We start from the raw sequence: 21,122 nt of genomic DNA, 5'->3' as shown, positions 1-21,122 counted from the left end.
CACACGCGCTAACCACTGCCCCGCCGTGCTGCCCAAGCGCTATATAAATGCAGACTATTTCCTTTGGTCAATAATGGCTCTTTTAACATTTTGGGTTGCCTTGGTCATGTCAAGTCAAGTCATGTTTATTTGTATCGCCCTTAGCATCAAGATTGACCTACTGATATTTAAAAATGCACATGTTCGGGTATTTTTTTTTAAGTTATTGTATTTTTAAAATGGGGTTGATTAAAGGGCGCTGTGAGTAAATTTCCGAGCGTTTGTAAGTCCATGAACGTAGCACAGTTACTCTTCAATGAGCCCCGCCCTGCCCCGCCCACCCACACTCTATGTTCTGGTCGACAGGACTCGCCTTCGCCTGTCGGCTTCCATGGGGACATACTAGAGCCGCCCTTTTCAATATCTCTCAACAAACCGCTCAGCTCATGTCGGCAAGCTGACGCTCGCTATCAATAATGGGATGATGCAGCCGGATAACTGTTTAGAAGAACGACGCAGCGCCTTGGCGTGCTAGGCTAACAGAAGGTGTCCGAACTGAAGGCTAAGCTAGCTAGGCTAAAGGCTAGCAGCGACCACCTGCAATTTGCTTTCGCTATGGACGCCGTGAAGGAACGCGAAAGTGGCCCTCTTTCAACTTTGCCGACGCCGGATTCCAACCATGCCGGCGCGCCAGGGAAACCCGGTGGCTTATCAACACTAACGACCGTAAAACGAGTGTCCGAAGATGAGGCTGCGGGCACCGAGGCAAAACTCTTGGGGAAAGGGATAGCGGCCACCTCCCTTCTCCAGATCGCGATCAGAAACGGCATCTATCAGAACCAGGTGGCTAACGCCATCGCCGGGGCCGCAACCAGGAATACCAGTGCTCCTTTGGCAAAATCGGGCAACTTTTACAGCGTCTCGTCCGCCAACGGCAACTCTCCGAGCAACTCGTTACTGAGCAAACGACCCCAGCGGCATAGGAGGAATCTGTCGCTGGGTTGCCCTCCGACCAGCTCCGCTTCTTCCTCGGATATTGTCGCTGTCGCCCCTTCGACCTCCCCTCTCAGCACTCTTAGTCTGGATAGGAAAACCTTTCTCCGGCACAAACACTCAAAGCAACTTTTGGCCTCCGATAAGAGCTGGCTGACATCGGACCTGAAGAGGGGTTGCATTCACGTGCATGACTGGCTCACGCCCTCCCATCCGCGCCCTGTGATGTGCACAGCTGACACGCTCGCCGGAGAGATACTTTGCAGACTGCAAGCAAGTAAAACCGAGGGTGTCTTAAGGGTTACTTGTCAACCTACTACTAATAATCATAATACAAATATTGCACATATTGATGACACAATTAGTGGAAGCTCAGATTCAAAAGACATTCAAAGACAAGCGAACGAGACTCTGCTATTTAAGAGCCTGACAAATCAAGGTTGCTTTGATTCCAATATCTGTTTTGATGATAGAATGACAAGCAATTCTTCGTCTGAGGTTTGCCTCAATGACATTGGTGCAGACTCTAATTTAAGTGCAACTGATTGTTTCGGTGTGTACTCTGGATCAGATTTGGACAGTAGCACCTGTGAGGAGTTCAGTTTAGGAGGACCCAAAAGTGCCTTGCAACAGGACTCACTAAGTCAAGGCACAGATTCATCAGCGTTGAGCCCAAACTGTGACAGTGCCACAGAGGGACCTGACCCATTTGAAAGCTCTTCTGATGAGACTGAGCTCACATCGTCTCCAACACATTCAAGTGCTGAGCCCTCGGCCACTAAGCTCACAAATGAGACAAAGAGTGAAGATGCCGGCGGTGCTGCTGCTGGTGATTCACCTCAACTCATAACACGTTCCATCAAAGGCTGCAGCAGCTCTCTGACTCGGCCTCTGAGCAAGCAAGCGTCAGATCGGTCCGACCAGGAATTTGCTGTAGGGGGCAGGCGGTGGCCAGAGCAGATCAATACTCCGGCTCTCTTTGTCCAGCTGCACGGCGGAATTGTGCGACGTCTGCGAGACGACGAAAGACCTCTGCAAATATTAAACGAGTATCTGGCTAACCTGGGCTTTGATGACCCTTGGAGGGTGCAAGAAGAGGGAATGAATCCAGGCATTGGCAGCCTCATCCGCTTTTACTTTGGTGAGTTCAAGGTGGAAAAGTCATCACTGATTGATAAATGTCAGCTCTGCCTTACATTTTTTACAACTATCATTTTTCAGTATTGGCCAATTATCATCTTTGGTGAATAAAGGCACCAATATCAGTGTAGACTGGTTTTGTTTTTTTGCGCAATTCGTTTTCCATTTATCTAAAATGAAATGTTGGCTCCGGATAGTGGTAATCCTACTCATCGATTATTAAAAATTTTGAAAGTTCCTGAAAAGAAGTCTAGTTTTTATTTCCCTGACTTCTTCGTTTTATCGTTCAGCTTTACTTGATGTTTTTAGCTGCACTTTTTTCTATTCTAGGGCTGGGTCAGTCAAATTTTTAATCTTAGCTTTTAATTGATTTTCTTTTATAAAATAATTATCTTGGTGATATCTGTTAAGTTATAAAGACCCCTATTGTGTGGTTACAAAAAGCATCCTATAAGAATGGTTTTTGACAACAGCCATTTAACATTCATAGCTTGTGCAAAAAATGCATGCTTTTTTCTGACGCCGAAAAATAAGTCCCTCTTGCAATTTTATCTTGTTAACCACCTCTTCAAGCATTCTGTCAACTGTGCAAAAGTTTTTGAATAACAAAAAAAAAACATCAGCTTTGAGTAATACAAATTAAATTCATTTATTTTCTTCCTTAAATTTCACAATTGACTGTTACATTCATTAATAAACTAGCTAATGACATTGTCATAGAGCACCCACCCCGACCTAGAAGGTTGCTGGTTCGACCCTCAGGCAAGTCGTACCTAAGACTTACAACACCATTGCCCATTGGCTCCCTGCTTGGCGTTCGGCATTAGGGGTTGGAATTGGGGGGTTTGGTCACCTATTGACACCCAACCATAGGTGTTGCGACTCATGTGTTGGGTAGAACTTTCATTGGATCACTTAGAGAGGACAGTCGTATGACTGTATGGGAGCCAACCCCTGATAAATGAGATATGGCCAGGAAAAATAATTTATTTACTCTCTAGAGAGGCATCGGTATGTATCAGGTGTACTTTCTCTTTTGAATATCACTGTTATGATGTTTTGGTTTCAGTCTAGTTGTTGTCCTATAATGACCCTGTTTTGCTGTCCCTCAAAGATAAGAGGATGGCAAGCAGTCATGATCTCATGTGGGATTAGCACACTTTTGAATATTGTTTTTGACCTCCTTTATACACCCTCAACAAAGACATTAAGTACTTCGTGGGGCAATGATGGAATATTGTGAAAAGTACATTTCATTTTCAGATCAATAGTGTCTTGTTGTTACTAAAAAGTACTATTGCAAAATTTGTGTTTTTATTATTTGCAATACAGTTGTATTTAATATACTGTGGCTGCAAAAAAATAAATAATAGATGAATGTTTTTTATTAAAATCTAGAAATTTGTGTTTTGTAAAAATAAATAGACGAAAAAATGATATAGACAAAAATAAATAATTAAAGGACAGAACTTTGATTTTAAAGTCCTTTAAAAAATCTATATCTATTAGTGATGATAACAGACTTTTGACACAATGGTTATGCCATTTTGAATTGATTTGAATTATCTTTGTTGTCATAGATAACAACTTAGTGAAACACTGTATGCAACAACATGTGACAGCACTACAGGGTAAAATTAATAAATAATTAAAATGGAAAAATAAGACTGTCAAATAACCAAAACTGTTTACAATGTAGAGCTTGAAGACTGTACTGTTATAATAATAGTCCAATAACATTTGTTTTTAAGATGAGTTATTTGATTGAAGAAATGCTCACTAGGAAGCAGAACAACCTTTCCACAAAATGCACACGTTCAAAGACCTTACTTGTAGTGGGAATTTTCTAATATTTAAATAACTTGTTGGTATTTTCACAGACTGAGGATTAGGGAAAAATAACACATTTACATTTTAGTGAGGAAATGTTATATGAAATTAATGGAATGTTCACAAATGTCTTTCTCATTTTGTTTTCATAATGGTATCCAATCTACATTCAATGGCACCATTATCGGATGATGATTGAAAGCTTGTGGTCGAAAGCTGAAATATATGTATTTCTCTTCTGAAACTTTAAAGGCAGAGTTCAAACTTCTTTTAAGTATGTGTTAACAATGCTCAACTGAGTTCAAAGAGCCCTTAGGCTTGATTTTCCACTGCGCCTATCTGCTACCTTTTCAGCCGTGTTTGTGACGGAACCCATTAGGTTTGAGAAATTTGGGATGGGAGAAGCGCTGGGGAGTGACTTCATGCTGGTCCCTGCAAATTTATATTCAATTTCCATTTGTCATTGTAGCATTAAAATGATGAAAGTAAGAAAAGGACCGCTTCTAGTAGAGTCCAAATGCCAACCCAAACCCCCCAAAAGATGAAAAAAAATAGTTTTATTCAAACGTGTCGAAGAAATGTACGTAGTTGCACGCACATCATGAACGTGCTCACTGAGGCTTCAATCGATGACTGGAGCTGGCGGCTGAGAGTAACCAAGTTCCAAACTCCATACAGCCTACATTTTAAAAATCTGTGCTAATCTTATTATTAAGTCATGATAACACTCAAACCTATCAGTAGATTGTATCACAGATACTAAAATTAAAGTATTTGGACTCCTTCACGGTCTCTGGAAAAAAAGTGTGACTAAGCCCTTTCCACCTTTGCAGGAAAACCTCGAAACGTAGGAGGTTCTGATCGAGTGCAGCTTTCTGGAGTGTTCAACGTGCGCAAAGGGAAGCTTGTGCTGCCTGTCAACCGCTGGTCCAAACGTCAGGTCACCCTGAGTGGAACCTGCCTCATCGTTTCCTCTGTCAAACATGCTCACACGGGAAAGATGCACATACTACCCCTTATTGGGGGCAAGGTACAGAGTCCCGTCGGCCTGATCTACAGGAGGATTCCGTAATCAGACAAAAAACAAAACAATGCATGTACCTGGTTGCAGGTGGAGGAGGTGAAGAGACACAGCCACTGTTTGGCACTGAGCTCGGCCGGTCCCCAAAGCCAAACGTATTACATAAGCTACGACTCTTACACGGAACACCTCTGCTGGCATAGAATGGCATCAAAGGTCCGAGGATTTCTTCAAGTTGTTTTCAATCAAATGCAGTTTTGAAATGATTCATAAAATCATGAACATTGATCACTAAAGCACCTTGTTCTCTTTCCTTGGCGAGGTCAGATTGTTTCCCAGAGAGTGAACTCTGTTGACCTGTCGTGCTGCAGTCTCGAGGAATTGCCAACTCAGCTGTTTCACAGCCAGGACCTCACACATCTTTCTCTCCAAAACAACTTCATGTCCTTGCACAAAGGGATTCCAGCACTTATGAGGTGAGTTTTCCTCGACACATTAAATTTCCAAAATTGTTAATGCTGTAACATTTTCTGCTTAAACAGTACAGCCAACTGTTATACTAATAGTTGGAGTTTTTTCCTAATCTGTCATTCTTTTGATTGTAAATTTCAGTCTTTGTTGATTTCTTTCTTTGTAAGTCTCAGCTAACGTAGTTGATTACAATGGCTTGATAAAAGTTGTCCTAATACAAAATTTTCACTTCTGATATTGATTTCCAATTCCGATATCATTCTACGTGATATCACATCCTTTTTGTGTGAGCTTTTTTGTAATCGATTTTTTTCTAACATTTTAATTGGAAACACCACCCTCTGAATTCAGCCAACTCTGGTCCCTCACGATTCTCTTACACATAGGGAATTTTTAAACTTGAATCTTGAATAAATATATTAACATGTCCTTTTTCTAGATGAAAAAAAAATTATCCACTTATTAGTGGACGAGAAAAGCAATTATTATCTATTTTGTTTTTTGCTTTTTACTGTTATTAAATTTGATTATATGTTTTATTGATGAAATCAGTCTAAATCATGAATAGATAATGTATTCACTTAAATTTAATTTGTCGATTTTATATTTGACAAGTATATTAAGCATATATGTCTGTATAAACGGCTACTCAAGTAAAATGTGTTTTTTTTTAAGTTGTTTTTTCTTTTTATGAATACATTAAAAGTATTTTTTGTGTCTAAAGACAAATTCAAATAAATATAAACTGCTTTTAACATTTATAATCATGATGAGAGCATACTATTTTTAGAATATGTAATATTATATTTAGATGTACAATGTATGGTTCCTCTGTCTCAAAAAAGGTGCCAACAAATATACTATTATTTTTGGCACTTACACTAAAGATGTTTTCAAGGTGGTGTAAGTCTGGAATGTACTGCTTGTGTATGAAAAGCATTATTATACACAATATCAAAGAATTTGTCTAAATCCTGTACAGGTATTGGGGTTTATTCCAAACTGATATCGATTACCAATATCCGATCAGACAATGTTAATAACTATTGACATTTAACAAAGGCGCAAAGTATTTCTCAGCTTACTTTGTATCAAATATCCCGCAATCAGCAAATTTCTCTATTGTTGAGTGTACAGAAGTAATAGTGGGGCAAGCAGCATTTAGACAGATATTATTGATTATTTCACTGCAGCATGTTCTCCTCCTCCATTGCAGGTTTAGTAAACTGAGAAGCCTCAACATGTCAAATAATGCACTGTGTGAGTTCCCAGTGGCCTTATGTGACCTTGTGTCCCTGACTGAGCTCAATTTGTCAGGAAATAACCTTTCATCTCTTCCGCCAGAAGTTGGACTTTTGCACACGTGAGTTAGCCACTCTATAATACTTTCAGTTTTTTGATCGTGAACAAAACAAAACAAAAATATATAGTTTAAAAGTGGTGTCCGTAACTTCAAAACATTATACTAATGGCTGAAATCCTAATTGCAGCCTCTGTCAAGCTGCCTGTATGGCGAGTGCACATATACATCTATCTGAGATGCGCTCGAATAAACCTTTCTTATATTCAATGTTTTTTGGGGTTTGAGTGGGGACCAGAGCTTTCAGCCGCTCTGCCCCCCCCAGCTCTGGAACTTTTTGCCACCTGACCTCCGAAATTCTGCGACCCTGTCCCCCTTCATGTCAAGTCAAGTCATTTTTATTTGTATAGCCCTTAATCACAATTAGTCTCTAAGGGCTTCACAAGTTATTACATATAAGAAGTTTAGGTTACTCGTATGCTATAGAGTAAAAGTGAGTTTTAAGCCTAGATTTAAACATTTCCACCGAGGTTGCAGATCGGATCTCAGGGGGAAGAGCATTCCACAACACCGGTGCCCGGATGGAGAACGCTCTCGAACCAGCGGAACACTTCTTGGCTCTTGGGATCACCAGGAGACCGGCGCTCTCGGAACGAAGGCTTCGGGCCGGGACATAGGGGGAGATCAGATCTGAAAGATATGAGGGGGAAAGTCCATGTATGATTTTGTATAGTAGTAGGAGAACCTTAAAATCGCATCTTAGGCTAACAGGGAGCCAATGCAGGTTAGCCAAAATTGGGGTGATGTGATCGTACTTTTTTGTCCTTGTTAAAAGCCTCGCTGCAGCATTTTGTACCAGCTGAAGACTCTTGAGTCTGGTCATCGGAAGACCGGAAAGTAGTGCATTACAGTAGTCGAGACGGGAGGTAACAAACGCATGAATTATGATTTCCGCATCCGACTGAGAAAGTATAGGACGAATTTTAGCAATGTTACGGAGATGGAAGAAAGCGGTTCTAGTAATTTTCTTCACATGTGTTTGAAAGGACAGATCAGGGTCGAAAATGACACCTAAATTTTTAAGTGAGTCACTCTTGTGTGATGTGGCAATTGTCCAAGTTCACTGCGGTTTTAGAGAATAAGTCACGGGACTTAGATGGACCAATAACTAACATTTCAGTCTTTTCAGGGTTAAGACGCAGGAAATTGAGTGACATCCACTCTTTTATCTCAGTGAGGCAGGCCTCCAAAGTTCCACAGTTTAGTGTGGCAGATTCCTCCATCGGGAGATAGAGTTGAGTGTCATCTGCGTAGCAATGGAAACTGATATTATACTTGCGAATAATATCACCTAGTGGAAGCATATAAATGCTGAAGAGAAGGGGGCCAAGCACTGAACCCTGCGGAACACCACAAGTAACACTAAATGGCTCAGATGTCATTTCGCCATATTTAACGCAGTGTGTCCTATCTGAGAGGTAGGATCTGAACCATAATAGGACGCTTCCTGAGAGACCAATCCATTTTTCCAACCGTTCTAGCAAGATAATATGGTCCACTGTGTCAAATGCAGCACTAAGGTCCAGCAGCAGCAAAAGTGATGATGCGCCCGAGTCCATTGCCCGTAGGAGATCATTGGTTACCTTAATCAGAGCTGTCTCAGTAGAGTAGTTAGCCCTGAATCCTGATTGCATTGATTCAAAGAGATTGTTCTCGGACATGAAATCATTCAGCTGCTGTGCCACTACTTTTTCAAGTATTTTAGAAAGAAACGGTAGGTTTGACACAGGTCTATAATTACATAAGTTTTCTGGATCTATGTTGGGTCGTTTCAGTGTGGGTTTAATGACGGCGGACTTAAAAGCAGCTTCAAATCCGAACTCAAAACTTACCTCTTCAGACTTGCCTTTTCTTGACCATCTGCCTCACACACCACCCCTTTAAACTATAATGTGTTTCTTGGCTATTTATTACTTGCTTGTTTTACCTTTGTTTTAGTCTTTGTTTATTGGTGTGTCCTACTCATAGGTACAGTGACTTTGGGTGTCCTTAAAGGAGCTTCAAATTACAATGGATCATTACTATTATTATTTGGACTGGATCCGAAATAGTCCTTTTCTTACTTTTACCATTTTCATCCTGCAGTAAAAGAAAACTGAGACGGCACATTTAGAGTCACTTTTCTCCCAACTAAAGAACCCCCCAAATCATCAATTTACTCTATTTAGCCGTATTTTTGGTATGTGCTTTGTCAATTTTTAAAGGTGCTGCGATTATCCCATACCTTTTCTGTATATGGCCCTTCAAAGAAAACATGTTTATACATCTAATAGAGAGCTGCTGTTGGTTTAGCAAAAATAAGGACAAAATTGGCTACTATTTGTTGTCAACGAACCCTAAAGTGTTGTTTGTTTTGCAGCCTGCGGACACTTCTTCTCGATGCAAATCGCTTAAATTCTCTGCCAGATGAAATGGAGTCCTTGGCGGCATTGGCTTACCTTGGCTTATCTTTCAACATTTTCACTTGCATCCCACCTGTCCTGGAAAAGATGAAAGACATGGAGAGATTGTGTGCCGCTGGAAACCTAATCTCAGTCTTGCACATGGCCGAGCTGCAGTGGCTGTCCTCTCGCCACATAGATCTCCGGTTAGTGGTGGTTTGATTATTTGCCATGTTTTAGAGAGGGCGTGCAGTCTTAGTGCTGATATTTTTCAAGTTTAGGATTACAATAATAATGGCATTACATACCTACTGTTGAAATAATGAAAGGTGTCCCTGCATATATAGTCATGATTGTATGAGTTCTACATTTATAAGTTTTTTTAATAGTTTAGTCATTTATAACTCATTTACTTATTTTGTCATGATTAATGCACTTAGTTATTGTTTGTTTATTTAAGTGTAATTGTACTTCTTGATATATCCATTAATTCAGTTGATATTCAGTGGCTACATTGTTTCAAGTGGTGTTTTTAGTTTGCAGTTAGGAGAAGGCATTGAGTTTTATCAGTACTCCCCAGACCTGGTGTAGAGAAAGAGCTGGTGTAAAGTGAGGATTTTTCCACTACCCTTAAAGTTTTTGTTGTTGTCTTAGCCTACGCTCTTAGTATGAATGTGATTGGCAGCCATTTTGACTGTGCACTTATGAATCAAACAGCTTTCTTTTTAACCCCATTTGTGCCTACAATATTCTGTAATAAAAACCTCAATTGACATCAGATCGTACGCTTGTTGTACCAGTCTCAAAACCAGGATTTGAAACGAACACATGAAGATAAAAACCCATTTCTCTTCAGCACACAGCAAAAAATAGAGTACATTTAAAATGTGTGACTTGGCCTGAATTGTCTAAATCACGCTCTGCTGTGATGATTTCCCTGAACTATATTCTCAGTTATCTGTTTTTTTGCTGATTATGCAGGCTGAACTGTCTTCAAAGTGTGACAGTGGGAGACACGCAGCAGCTAGACCATATTGTACATCTGGACCTCAGGGATACTGGCCTACAGAAGTTAGATGTCAGGGCTCTCTGTAAACTAGAGGTCCTCTATTGTGACAGGAACAGACTCTCCCTCATTCGAGCCAACGGCCACGTCCTCAAGAGCCTGCATGCTGCACACAATGGTACAGTGCATCCCAAAAATCTTAACGCTTACTGTTGCCATTTCATTCCAGAATGGATTACATTTTTGAAATAGTGTGCCTCAGCTCAAGAAAGGTTGGAGAATAATGCTATACATTGTAATATGATCTTCCCGTGCTATTCAATCCTCATCTATTGCCCACCCAAAGTCCGTCATTTTTCCAAATACACCGTACAATATTTACCTTGTAATATTGCATGCCTTAGATCTACTGATTTCAAGTAATCACTGTTATGTTTCTGACTATAGAACTGAAAGAACTGGACGTGCAGCCTGTTCCAGAGAATTTGACAGTAGTGGATTTGTCCTGGTATTAAAACCCACTATCTTCCAAGAACAAGGGCTGTTTTTATCTGAAAGTTGACTTTTTCTCTTTTTCAAAGGAACACGCTCGTTGCTGTCCCCAGTTGTGTGTGTGAAAGCAGTAGTCTGGAACTTTTGGACATCAATCATAATTGTGTTTCAGAGCTGCCGACACGGTGTGTATTATCAAATGTTTACATGTTTAGCAAACTAATAATATTGGTGCGTTTCCCGACGGTGGCATTAACTTATTCAGTGCCATTACATATTAATGCATTTTCAGAACCATTGTCCCTGAGTGCCAAAACGTAAAAGTACGTTTTTTGTTTTTGTTTTATTAAAATAAAATAAAAATTCTTATCAGTACGTATCAAGCCTCTAGGAATAATTTCAGTAAGAAAAATCATGGATGGCTTTGAGCAGATCTTAGTCCACACATCAAGGGGCCTCGACTTCTTTGTGTTGCTTCCTCAAGTGACGGAAATCGTGTGATCTCATCACTGGAAACATCAGGTGATGAAAAGTTCTAGGAAAAGTTATTAATCGTTTGTGCATTCGTACTTGCAATCAAATGTTAATTTGCTAGCAAAGTGCCTTTGTGTTAATCAAAAGCATTCATATATCGGTGGTATCACAAATGCTTAAAAAAAAAAGCACCAACGTGAAAGTTCTGCTTAAAATGCATCCTGTCACATATACAATTTCCTCAGAAGTTGTCTCATAAATGAGTATTTTCACGAAACTTGGCAATGTTCGACTGTTTTTTATTAAACAAAAGTAAGTTTTAGAAATATACTTTCTAATGAATGATGAGGGTCCAAGCTTTATTCTGATATTTCTTTTACCTACATAGCTTTTCTGTAGAATTTCAAAAATGAGTCAAAATGGCAGAAAAATGGCTGACATCTGCACTTTCAATTTGAGAGAAACGTCTGGCATTGTGTGAGTCTATTATATAGGTGCCAGACACAGTAATAGTACAGACACTGCCCTACTTACGAACGAGATTGTTCGTGAGTTTACTTTTTTTTTTCGTAAGTTGCTACGGTGCTATATTTCATATATTTAAGGTTTATACAAGTATGTTTAAGGCTTTTATAAATAACCTGATCGTTTTGTTGTAAAAAATCAACATCTAATAATACAATATGCTCTATAAAGATAAACAAAGTTAAGTTTAACTTACTTTTGGAAGATGGGCTTTAAGAGGTCCTCCTCCGTTGTGGAAAGTGGCCGAAAAAAAAATAGACCCAACTGTTTTCTCAACCGAATCAAGCTGTCTTATTCCAATTTCATTTAAAAAGAAACGTCTTGCTTCTTCTTTACACTTTAGCTATATTAAACAATAAAAATGTCAAAGTTCTTAGCGCGCTGGAGATACAGTATAGGATTTTTCCACATGAACTAGGAAAAGGAAGCTGGATTCCTTCTTTGGAGGGGAAACTGGGTGACGCCTTTACAGCACCACCACACGCCAGTAGCGGCGGAAAGAACCACTACAGTAATGTCCTGTACTCGGAAAAAGGTGCACACAATACAAAATCTAATTTGCAGCGATGTCCGGATATTTTTCGACATCCCGGAATTGTTTTTATTAGCCACCATTTTACGCAAGTCGACTTGGCCGTAAGTAGGGGAGTTTCTCTATAGGAAAAGTCATGATAAAGAGCTCCAGGTTTAAATTGTGCAGAAAGTCGAACAAGATATTGTCACTTTTAAACTTCAATGAGAGATCTAGCTACAGTGGCCCCTCTACAAAGGAAATTAATTCATCCCCAGATTGGGCTCGTATCTAGAATTTCTCATATCGCAAACACATTTTGCCCGTACGAAATAACTAAAAAACATGTAATCCATTCCATGACTCCCCAAATCATCCAAGTTAACCCTAAACAGTTATAAAAGACATCTTTCTGATCACTAAAAGCGCATTCAAATATAAATTGAACAAAACAGTTCAGTTATACAATGCATCAGATGATATTGACAAGATAAAATGCGAGTTTATCATAAGGGCTTTACCATGGAGGAAGTTGGCGGTCGCTAACGGAGGTGTATGCGTGTCTGTGAAGTGAGGCAAAGAGGAGCAGGAGGAATGAGGGTGCACAGATAAAATGATAAATAAAAAAAATGGGATTAGGTAGCTGATGATGAGCGATCTTCAACTAGTGGTAGCATCTGGAAATTCTCGTAAATTGGATTTTTTTTCCTCCTTTTTCCGTCAAAATTTTGACTGGAATGTCAACTCGTATTTCTTATCACGAGAGAATCTCATATATTGATGGGCCACTGTATACTTACTCATGCTTACCTACCGTACAAAATCACCAGTTGCCTATCTGCTTTTTACTGAAAATTTCATGTCAATTTTCTTTTCTTTTTTTAAGTACTCAAACAAACCAAGCATGTATTTGTTTATTCAGTCTGCTTTCCAATGGGAACCTTACAAAGCTGCTCGCCGGCTGGAATGCGCTCAGCCAGATAGCTGAAAGCCTGGAGCTATCACAGCTCCAAATCTTGGACCTGCAGCACAATCATCTGAAAGAGCTTCCAAGCAACCTCTTCATTAAAGCACACAAGTGACTACTTCAAAATTATTTAATTTGTTTTGATGGGTTTGGCAAATTGTTACAGGCACCACAGTTATGTGTCATGTATTTTCCCAACAGCTTGCGGTATTTGAACGTATCGTGCAATTACCTCGACAACTTCCCCGCTGCAAGCCAGTCCGAAGATGTCCTCAGCTGCCTGGAGGAGCTCTATGCCACCAACAATAGTTTAACAGACAGCTTCATCCCTTCCTTGTCTGGACATGCCCACCTTAGAGTTCTTCATCTCTCCTACAACCAGCTGCAAACCTTCACCGCCAGGTAAGAAAATAATGATTTGAATTGTGTATAGCAGGGGTCAGCAACCTTTTCGGTGCGGAGTGCCACTTTCAAATTTCCTTGTAAATCAGTGTGCCACACCAAGATTAATGAATCGCACTTTTTTTATATTAAACAGAGCTGTCATTTTACACCAGTCCAAATATACATGGATAGACATTTTAATCATATAACTCGGTGTTTTTCAAGCCTCTATGAACACAGGTACACTTTTATTGATAAAAATGTTCCGTGGCACACCGTCCATCGAAGATGTTTGAAAATGAAGTTATGTCAAATATTTTACTGTACTACCTCATAAGCAGATAATTACTATATAAAAAGAAGAAAATAATACTTAAAATAAAAAAATGATGTGCTTTATGTTTTTATTTTTTACAGTGCAATCTTAAACCGCTTTGTTAACAAATTAAGTTATGAAATCTACTGCGCTACCTTAAGAGTAGATAATTGGTACATAAAAAGTATATAAAAATCTACTACCACCTACTGATATGGATGACTATTACAGTTCTTCGTCTGAGGAGTGCAAAAATACTGAATAATGGCCTGATTTTTTTGAAAAATAAAATTCCAGCGGCTTACTAGACAAGGTCTCACGCCACACCGGTGTGCCCCGGCACACTGGTTGGAAAACACTGGTATAACTGACCAATTTATCTTCCACTATTGTTGTTCATCAATTAACTAAAATATGAATGTGAACATGTGGAAAGGCCGTTCTGACTTCAATTTTTTACCACAAGAATTAACCAGAATCAACCATTCTTCATCAACTATAAACTACAATCAAAAAACAAGTAATATAGTCAGCTACTACACCATTCATCAATGATATCTTGTTGCAGAAAATATCAAAACTTGAAATGACAGCAGCAATTCACAAGCGCGCGCACACACACGCTTCTTTAAAATATTCGCAATCAGTCAATGGATTTCCGTGCTTTGCTATTCAGTGAGCAATTTGTTACATAGCTTCAGTGGTGGTGTTTTTAGCAGCGACAAAGGTTTTTAGGGTCTGTGTTTGTTTGCTACCTGGACACAGCGCGCTTTAATGTCTCCGCCTTGAATACATGTTCATATTTCGTCTCGTAATGACGTTTATCACTTGATGCGCGAGGTACAACGCTCTCGAGGCATAATGCACAAAACAGCACGGTCATTTTTGGCACAAAGCCCCAGTCATCTGTCCATGCTGGCTGGAAAGAACGAGATGTTTTCGCTCGAGGAACCGTCTAGATTCGTTCATTTATCGCGCAGGTGTTTCGTTGGCTGGTTTAAGACAAAAACGTTGTGGCTTTTAGTCTGGAATTTACCGTATATTCTTTTCGAAACGCTTGAGAAATAAACAACGTAGTTTGTCTTTCATGTGTCCTTTCAGTAAGATGGCTCAACTGCATAATCTGGAGGAGTTGGACCTGAGTGGCAATCGACTGAGAAGTTTGCCCACAACCATCTTGAACTGTCAGCGCATGCAAACGCTTTCCGCGCACTCCAATTGCATTGACGCCTTTCCGGAGGTTTTGCAGCTGCCCGAGATCAAGGTTTGTTGTAAAGCGTCCGTTTGGCGGGCAGAAGTTGTGCTGAAGATCAGTTTTTGTCTTTGGTGGTTACAGTGAGGCCACACCTCACTCAATATACGTTGATCTCTCTCTCTCCATTTCCATCTCATTTGCACTTCCATTTGATTGGTTTATTGTTTCTTTGTCTTTCTTTCTCATCTTTCATAATATTTTTCTTTTTCATGATCTTTCTCTTCTTTTATTTATTTGCCCTTTTCTTTCTCTCTCTCTCTGTCTCTGTCACTAATCTCGTCATCTTTTAGTTTAAACATTTTTTTATTCACCACTCTTTTCCATTGCTCTCTCCCTGTCTTTCTTTTCTTTTATCTTTCTTTCCCTTTCTGTCCCTCTGCATTTTTTAATTTTATTATTTCACTTCCCTCTCTTCTGTTTTGTTTCTGTCTCCTTTTTCTGTCTCTTTTTCCCCCTCATCTTTCACTTTTTATTCTGCATTGTTCCCTCTCTATGTATCTCTACCCCTGGGCTAGCTAGCTTGTTATCCCTGCAGACCCTGTTTAAAAAAGTACTTGTGCGTAATTTATTTTGTTGATTTAAACTGTTATAATTTTTTTGCTTAAATCATCAAAATAAAGTGTGACTTTATCTTGGGTCTCACTGCCAGTGTGTGGACCTCAGCTGCAACGAGCTTACTGAGATCACATTGCCCGACTCACTACCCCCAAAACTTCAGGAGCTGGACCTCAAAGGAAATCCTCGCCTCAACCTGGATCACAAGAGCCTAGAGCTCCTCAAGTAAAACCTTACTGATATTAAACCTTTGACAAAGACTTGAAAAATGACCTTCATTTGGCGGTTGTGTCCCATTTGTCTCTTCAGTAATATCCGGTGTCTAAGGGTGGATCCATCTTCCTCTGCGACCACCGCCAGCGAGTGTCCCGGAGCTCCCGCTGTCTGGTGCCACGGATACACAGAAGCTTCAGGAGTTAAAAACAAGTCAGACATTTAAAGTTTCTTTTTTTATCCTGGTGAAAGGGAGTTCATGTCAAACGTTTTCTTTAATTTGTTATTATGGCCCATGCTTTTCCAATCGGGAACACTGCTATACATTTTATCTTGGAGGATGGAAATTAAGCTGAATAATCTACTTTTTTCTTACCATCTCACTGAGCAGCCATTTTTGTGAAGGGTTGTTGACTGAAATTGATATGGTCTCTTTCTACGTAAATGCATTTTGCACAAACACACAACATAATCCCACTGCCAGGTTGAGACTATTAGGCAGGAGTTTCTGCGGACACCAAGTAGCTCCCCTAAGATCACTTGAGAAGCTTGCAGACAGGTTCTGAAATTAGCTCACCAGTGATGGGTCGCAGGGATTTTCTATTACATTTGATTTCTTACTGACTTGAGGTTTTTGTGGTTGACTTCTAATAATTACAACCTGGTTATGAAGTAGTAACAACAAGGTCATAACATAAGTAGTTATTTTAGAAATGCTGATATAAATCATAGCCCTTTGCTCCAATCAGTAACAGAAAGTCACTCTTGGCTTCATAAAGGTAGGTGACCCATGCTATAGGAAATGCATATATTATAATAAAAACCATTTCTAAATTCAATGTAATATTAGTTATAGTTGATTCATTATTATTATTTTAGCGTACTTCTAAACTCTCTACCTTGTCCCTCTCAGGTTGTGTGTGGCTGCTCTTGCACTGGACACATTTTGTGGTGCCCGCGAGGCACTGTATGGAGTTTTTGACGGCGACAAAAACGTGGAGGTACCTTACCTGCTGCAATGCACCATGGGAGACGTGTTAGCCGAGGAACTGCAAAGGGGCACGAGCCAGGGAGACTACATGACCAACACTTTCCTCACCATGCAAAGGTAGAAGAGTGATTATTGTAGCAGGCACTAAAAAACTTTCTTTACTGAGTATACAGTTTTGATGCTGATCTGCCCCAGGAAACTGGGAACAGCCGGCCAAAGGATGGGCGGATCGGCAGCTTTATGTCACATCAGACATGATCCTGTGTCTTCCGGTGAACAAGGCGGCTGCTTCATCTTGAAAGCGGCCAACGTCGGCAGATGTCAGGCCGTTTTGTGCCGGAACGGAGAAGCCGTGCAGCTGTCTGCCATCCACACCGTTGAAGAAGAACTGGAGCGCCAGAGGGTCCGACAACATAATGCCATTATCACAGAGGTAACCGAGAGCCTTTTGTCCATGTTCAACTGCTTATCAGCGGTCATACCCGATCTTATTTTGACTTTGCACCAAATGCAATATTGCACAACCCTTACGATGCCAAAGGTATCACGGTAACACTGTATGTAACATCCCACTTGCCGACATTTCTTGTGTAAATACCATGTAAATTATAACTATAGCCTTATCCCCCTTGTTTTATAACCTTATCTTCTCTGTTCCTTTATCTTCTTGGCTCATACCTCACTGTGAATGTGTAAAACTGGAGTGTCATGCCCAATTTCGTTGTCACAATATGTTAACCCATTTTGTAACAATGACAATAAAGGTATATTCTATTCTATTCTATTTTCGCTGAGATCGTCATCATCCGTGCTCCCATTCTTAAAAACTGTGCACAGGGTTTTACGTACATCTTTAATTCATGCATGTTGTAATAAAGGACCATAACATGCTAAATATAAAAGAAAAATAATAACTGATGGAAATATATTTGCATTTTTTGTATACTTTCGCATATAGATCGAATTCAGAACTAATCCCTTGTTGCTCACAGTTAATGGGGACTATCACTGCTGTTGAGCTGCCTACAGCGCTTAAGCACTGGTAGTTTATTTTATTGTAAATTATCTTGCACTTCAGGATTTTTTTTGCATCTTATGTATTTTTGTTCTTTTCATCTATTTGGTTGATTTTTTTTTTTAATTTATATGTTTTCATTTTCACTTTATGTATTTATTTGGGGAGTTTTGGTCCATCGTTGAGAGGAATGGTGGGAAAATTTAGTTTTGGTCAAAGGACTCCTTTGATTTGTTTATTTTAAGACGCTAGGACATTTTACGTTTTCGCGGGTCACATAAAATGATGTGACGGGTCATGACTTTGGCACATGTGCCTTACAACATACAAACCATGGAAACAAAATTAATATGAATGCAATGTAATTCAGGCTGTTGTTATCGAAAACGTGCATTTAATCTGTATCTCTGTTCTATCTCTCTTCAGGACAATAAAGTCAACGGCGTCACGGACTCCACTAGAATAATGGGCTATTCCTTCCTTTGCCCGTCGGTTACCCCCCGGCCGCATGTCTCCACGGTGACGCTAACCCCGCAGGACGAGTTCTTTATCCTGGGCAGCCGAGGCCTGTGGGACACATTATCACCAAGCGAGGCGGTAGAAGCCATCAGGAATGTTCCCGACGCACTAGCCGCCGCCAAGAAGCTTGTAACTTTGGCTCAGAGCTACGGCTTCTCCGATAGCCTCAGTGCCGTCGCGGTCCGGCTCAGCATCACAGAAGACTGTTGCTGCTTCTGTGAACTGCAGCCGCCGCCGCCTCACAGTCCGGGCGCTCACTCGCAGCCTTACCTTGGTTGCGGCGACATTGCGTTACTGCCAGGGTCTTCGGGAAACGGCAGCGAGCTGAGCAGTGAGTTCAGCGCGTCAGAAATGAGCGAGGTAGGCTCCACGGCATCCTCGGAAGAGCCGGCGGTACAAACGGAGCGGAGCAGTACTCGACGGGTGACTCGCGGTAGCGTTCAAAGGCAGTTCTCCGGAGCACTGTCCGAAAACGGGCTCGACAGCGAGGACGAGGAACCCATCCCGGGCGTTTTTTCGAACGGAAGCCGTGTGGAAGTGGAGGCCGACGTTCATAGTTTGCACGCAACGCGTCGTTTCCATTCGCACACTAGCCCAACCGCTCCTCGAATTATCCCTCCATGTCAAGAGAATTCCCTTCCCCCTGTTGTGCCGTCCTCCCCTTGCCTAGCCGCAGAGGCCCGATCGGGAACCTTAGGTCGCAAGACTCGGGCCAACGGTTCGGTGGCGTGTCAAGGTCGGAACCAGGACCTTATTGAGGAGGCGGGAGACGCTCCGGTCAAGAAACAAGGGGGTTACTTTAATGCCCCGGCCCAGCCGGATCCCGACGACCAGCTGATCATCCCGCCCGAGCTGGAGGAGGAAGTGCGGCAGATCATCCAACTGCAGCAGATGGAGACTCACAACCAGCAAGCCGCAACGTACCAGAAACCGGCAGACTACTTTGTAACACCGCTTTAGCCCAAAGCTTTCTGCCCGCCGGAAAGACCACGTACCGTATTTTCCACACTATAAAGCGCCCCAGATTATCAAGATCAGAAATATTAGTCTGTCATATTTTTCACATTGGCGCACGGAATAAAAACTTCAGTAAGAGCTACCGTATTTATCCGTGTATAGCTGTTGCACACAGTATATATATTAGTGCAATTAATGATCAGTCGTTAAATGCCACTGACCAAAACCGCACAATATTGAATGCAACAGAAGTAGAACCCGGGTCGCGGCAGTGAATAATCCGAAACGTGACCCCAAGGGATGACAAAAATGCATTCGATCTTATCTCATCACACTATTTAGTTAACCTCATGCAAAAAAATGGCACTACGATTTGTTTTGTGCATGGGAGGTAGAACGACCAAGTGTTACTCATAGTTGTATTCACTTTTCAATATTGGAATTATAAATCTAAATCCAACAATTTAACTTTTGGCATGTGGTAATGGCTTTAACTACTTCCAGTACATACCCACTATGTAATCCTGGCTGTACCAATGTACCAAAAGGCCATTATCTTATAGGACATTTTGAAATCCGGTATTTTTTTCATTAATTTATGCTACAAATTCATCAGATATAGGTAAGGCCATTATCACAGAAAACATGTTTGAATTCATAACTTGCTAACCAGCGACTGTTTCGACCAGCTCATTGTGATATCAATAATAAAAAATTGGTGATTATAAAAAAACAAACAATAGTTCCACCTAAAATTGAGGTTTTTAGCCTTTTTCCTCAAACTATTAGTTGTCAGTAGGGCCATTTTCTCATGAGGTTAACCATTTTTACTTACAGTGCTAGAAACAAATGTTAAATAATGCAGAAAATAAAAAGTTGCCCTGAAATATATAAATAAACGCAAAAAGGTGCAACGAAGGATAAAAACTCTGATGATGAACCGGACTATATATCGGACTTTGTTTATATATTTCAGGGCGAACATTTGTTTTTGGCACCATGAATAAAAACGGTATGATGAGATAAAATCTCATACCTAGAATGTCACCCGTATCACTGATGGTCTAGTGGTTAAGTGGCGCGACCCAAGTTCGATTCCCAATGCATACAATGTCGTGATATAGATCAGCGATAGTTTTCATCCAGCAGTACACCAAGAAATTGCCTTAATAGTCTGCAAAATACGGTAGTCTCTGCATTTTTTTTTGAGCGAGGTCATTGAAATTGTTACGGACCAGACTGTTCACAGGTTTTCTAGTGGCTACTGCGCCCAACAAAATAGTACAATGCAATTTTTGTTACTTTTCTATTAATGTAAAAAAGCATTGCAAATGCTTTTTAAGTTACATTTTGATTCATGTTTTTTGTCTGTGTGTGTCTGTGAGATACAGAACACGGTCATTTTGGGCGGCTCAAGCTACCAAGCCACTTTAGTTCTCTCGGTTGTCAGAGTTTGTAACATGTTTAACCGACTCTTATGAGTTTCATACTTTGAAGTGACCTAGTCACCAATGCATGCTAAATATTCTCTGAGAGAAGAAATCTAAAAGCGATGGCTGTTATTCCACTTTAGTGTTGAGTGATGAGTGAATGTTGAATGGGGTCCTACTGTTCCAACCAGCGCATTGAATGTTATCCAAACTTACATATTTCAACTGCACAAAAAAGATACTTTTTCTAAATAAAAATTTTGTACAAACCCGTGATAATGGTTTTATTATAAAGATGCAAGAATATTTAAACATGTATCAAAACTTTGATGAGTGG

At 40.4% G+C, this 21,122-nt stretch overlaps 2 protein-coding genes across 2 annotated transcripts in view; both read left to right on the top strand.

Annotated features, from left to right (window-relative positions):
- The first annotated feature begins 340 nt into the window (after nt 1-340).
- Nucleotides 341-21,054, top strand: LOC148355040 (PH domain leucine-rich repeat-containing protein phosphatase 1-like). The gene is made up of 17 exons (XM_088350342.1): nt 341-2,113; nt 4,776-4,972; nt 5,054-5,179; nt 5,291-5,439; nt 6,651-6,797; nt 9,154-9,381; nt 10,157-10,359; nt 10,629-10,689; nt 10,763-10,858; nt 13,106-13,261; nt 13,352-13,552; nt 14,952-15,114; nt 15,755-15,885; nt 15,970-16,086; nt 16,787-16,981; nt 17,060-17,297; nt 18,306-21,054. The coding sequence occupies exons 1-17, from the start codon at nt 595-597 to the stop codon at nt 19,356-19,358; spliced, it is 4,980 nt and encodes a 1,659-aa protein (XP_088206468.1). The 5' UTR covers nt 341-594; the 3' UTR covers nt 19,359-21,054.
- The window catches only part of LOC148355034 (regulator of G protein signaling 4-like), a 171,650-nt gene continuing 159,018 nt past the window's right edge, over nt 8,491-21,122 (top strand). Inside the window, exon 1 of the mRNA XM_088350346.1 lies at nt 8,491-8,508. The gene's annotated coding sequence lies outside the window, so the exon portion shown is untranslated. The remainder of the gene's footprint in view (nt 8,509-21,122) is intronic.

This window comes from Urocampus carinirostris, chromosome 12 (assembly GCF_059441175.1).
Source record: "Urocampus carinirostris isolate Australia breed hairy pipefish chromosome 12, RoL_Ucar_1.0, whole genome shotgun sequence".
In the NCBI taxonomy this organism is placed as follows: domain Eukaryota; kingdom Metazoa; phylum Chordata; class Actinopteri; order Syngnathiformes; family Syngnathidae; genus Urocampus; species Urocampus carinirostris.
The sequence above is the reverse complement of the archived record's forward strand: the minus strand, read 5'-3'. Positions and strand labels throughout refer to the sequence as shown.

Coding starts and splice junctions, on each gene's coding strand:
- LOC148355040 (XM_088350342.1), top strand. CDS start 595: ATGGACGCCGTGAAGGAACGCGAAAGTGGCCCTCTTTCAACTTTGCCG. Junction 9,382..10,156: donor TCTCGCCACATAGATCTCCG/GTTAGTGGTGGT, acceptor CTGATTATGCAG/GCTGAACTGTCTTCAAAGTG. Junction 15,115..15,754: donor TGCAGCTGCCCGAGATCAAG/GTTTGTTGTAAA, acceptor TCTCACTGCCAG/TGTGTGGACCTCAGCTGCAA.